A 2986-nucleotide genomic window follows, 5' to 3' on the forward strand; every position below is an offset into this window, starting at 1 on the left:
AATTTTATAGCTAAGAAATTTCTACATTATACAATATGGTATCGCATAAAGATTGTTTTTCAAGAGTATAATATATATCTTTGTACATCAGTAGAATTGATACGTTAAAGATGCAGCAGTATCTCATTAAAGATATAATTAAAGAATCTTATAAAACATTTTTAAAGAAAAATTATTGTAAGATTCATAAAATAATATATATGTGTGTGTGTGTGTGTGTGTGTGTGTCTTTATGTATGTGTACGTGTGTTTGTAGTGACTAATTGTAAGAGATGTACTGGGTATCGCGTATCCACAGTAGCAAAGCAAGATTATAAATAAAAAAACAGCCACTATATTAACAAATATACAATATCTCGAAAATAACAAATATAAAATTTAAATTTGGCAAACATATTTGATCAAATTTAATATCTCCTATATTCTATATAGGGACATTTATTTACCATTTATCATGCTAACATAATCAAAATTTGATTTATTTTAAATTGCACATTCATCATTTTTCTCTCAATGAATTTTTACACAATAAAGATCATTTATTATGTATTTTTTACATAATTCAAATCCAAATCCTTTAATCAAAATTCATGCTTTGTATTATTACTTTGTAGCTTCTTTGAAGATTCGGAGTGTATGTAAATATTCTTATTTTTAAAGTTGAATATATTTTTAATAACTAAAATTTAAAACAAATAATTAATGTTTTGATTATTTTTTTTATGTAAGAGAGACTTATTGAAGATACTATCTATTGTACAAAACTCTTGAATATTAAAATGATACCAGTAGATACTTTGGATACAGCTAGATATCTTATACATCCCTATAATGTGAATATATTTGCATATGTGTATCTGCGTCTGAACACATATATGCATTTTTTTTCGATTATCTTAATATTATTGCGCTTGCCCAGAACATTTAAAGTATTACTTTCTTCCAAATAGTTTGCTCATTATTAACCATAGACCAGCAAGAAAAAATGTATCCTCATATAATTTGTTCAAATTGAAAATTAACACTGCTTATATATATATATATACTTTATATATATATATGTTACATTAAAAAATGTAATTTTTCGTGTAATGTTATATTATTTCTTTTGCTTCATTTGAATTATTTTCCATATATTTGAAATAGTTTGTTCCCTCAAAAAACAGTAGTGGACATTGGCAATGAACAATTTTCTTTAATACTTATATCCATTAATAAATACTTGTTCGAAACGAGTAATATAAAACATGTAATATGAAAGTATCGTGTTTACGTAGGAAAATGTAACGTTACATTTTACTCCACTCTCTGTCCTTTTTTTTACACGTTTCACTTATTATAAACAGTTCAAATGAAATGAAAAATTATATGGGAATCATCCGAGCTTGGCGAATGGTGCTTTGAGCGAAAGGATATACTATGTTCCATTGCACATGTCAACAAGGAGGTGGGCTAGATGTTGGAGCTGTGTCTACGGTTGTCGCAGAAGAGGATGCTACTGTGGTCGCCTTATTGTCGGTGTTTAATCTCCGCCTGGTGAACATGATTTGTTCCATTAATTCGTGATGCGCCTCTAATCGTTCGATGCAGTGTAAACATGCAGTCTTTGGTAGTGGGTCGTTCATGTTTACCTGTACAAATGTATACAAAACTGTTTTATCATAATGTTTCCTTAAACAGCAAATTATATAAAATGATACAGTAGTCGGTGATAGAAAAAGTATATTGACAATTCTTACAAAATCTAACAATGCCCTACATTTGTAAAATACATCAGGAGGTAAAGTGGTATAAGCTTTAAAAAAAAAAAAGGGTACCTACATAGTATAGACTTGTATGAGATCTTTTTTTCTTTTTGTAGATACTTGCATTGCCTCCAAATAAAGATCTGTGTAAAGTGCGAGAGGACGTGGAGATCGATCAAGTTCCGCACCGGGCGAAATGCTTAACGCGGTCCTGAAAAATCGTATGTGTTACAGGGAGGCACGTAGAAATTACCGTGATCGGCAGATAGGTGTTTATCTTCTCGGCGAGTTTCATTCTTTCGCCCTCTTCCCCGTAGATGTGGATCACGAAGCGGTTCATCTTACTGCAGAGCCTGCATATGAACCCCGTGATCACAGCCTTGTCCGTGCTGCCCATCTCCGCGGCGATGCTTCGATGGCTGCTCCCACGACGTTCGCACGATTCTCGTTCGCTTTTTGATACCGCTCGACGATTGACAGCGCGACTCCTCGCAATCGTAGTTACAGCGAGAGAGAGTGTCGAACGTATTCGCTTTTTTACCTGGAGATCACTTGGAGTTTGTTTATTGCAGACTCCGTCGAACGCCAGCGCGCTCCGAACGATGCCTCCATCAATGCTGTATACACTGTTCGTTGGACCCTCGTATTTTCTTCTCCCCCTCGTCTATTTTTTTTTATTATTTAATATTTACAAGTAACACAATATTACAAGTATGTGACACATACAGTGATCATTTCATCCTTTGTTTAACATTGACAAACAACAAGTATATATAATGATTCACTGTGTTACACTGTGCCTTCTTAAATTGTTGAAAAGTGTTTATTTTATTATAGTATATTGCTCTACACATTTTACAGTACTCCACATTCCTTTGATCAAACTGCAATTAAAGAAGAAAGAGCAATAAAAAATATCTATTTCACTTATATTTATTTATTTTTATAAATAAAGTAAATTGTTGTTTTAAGCACATTTGAGCTATATAAAATTTTTGGATAAATTTTAAATGCCAAGAACCAGCGGTAAACACATACGAGAAATTTACCTTATTATACAGTTATTAAATATTATTAAATTTGACTATTTGTTTCAATATCTTTTCGATTTTATTTTTTGACTCTCTACAAAAGTTCATACTAAAATTACGAAACACGTTTTGAAATTATAAACATTAAAATTATAAATTATAACAATTACCTTTACAATATAAAAAAAAAGGACAGACTTCGATAGCGCG

At 31.3% G+C, this 2986-nt stretch overlaps 1 protein-coding gene across 1 annotated transcript; it reads right to left on the reverse strand.

Moving 5' to 3' along the window:
• Positions 1 to 1319: 1319 nt before the first annotated feature.
• Positions 1320 to 2323, reverse strand: LOC108772574 (uncharacterized). Its single transcript, XM_018538130.1, has 2 exons — positions 1999 to 2323; positions 1320 to 1631 (listed from the first exon to the last, which is right to left on the reverse strand). The coding sequence occupies exons 1-2, from the start codon at positions 2140 to 2142 to the stop codon at positions 1437 to 1439; spliced, it is 339 nt and encodes a 112-aa protein (XP_018393632.1). The 5' UTR covers positions 2143 to 2323; the 3' UTR covers positions 1320 to 1436.
• Positions 2324 to 2986: the final 663 nt, after the last annotated feature.

Source organism: Cyphomyrmex costatus, unplaced genomic scaffold, assembly GCF_001594065.2.
Source record: "Cyphomyrmex costatus isolate MS0001 unplaced genomic scaffold, Ccosl1.0 scaffold192, whole genome shotgun sequence".
Taxonomy (NCBI): Eukaryota; Metazoa; Arthropoda; class Insecta; order Hymenoptera; family Formicidae; genus Cyphomyrmex; species Cyphomyrmex costatus.

Coding starts and splice junctions, on each gene's coding strand:
- LOC108772574 (XM_018538130.1), bottom strand. CDS start 2,142: ATGGGCAGCACGGACAAGGCTGTGATCACGGGGTTCATATGCAGGCTC. Junction 1,632..1,998: donor ACACCTATCTGCCGATCACG/GTAATTTCTACG, acceptor ACATTTGTACAG/GTAAACATGAACGACCCACT.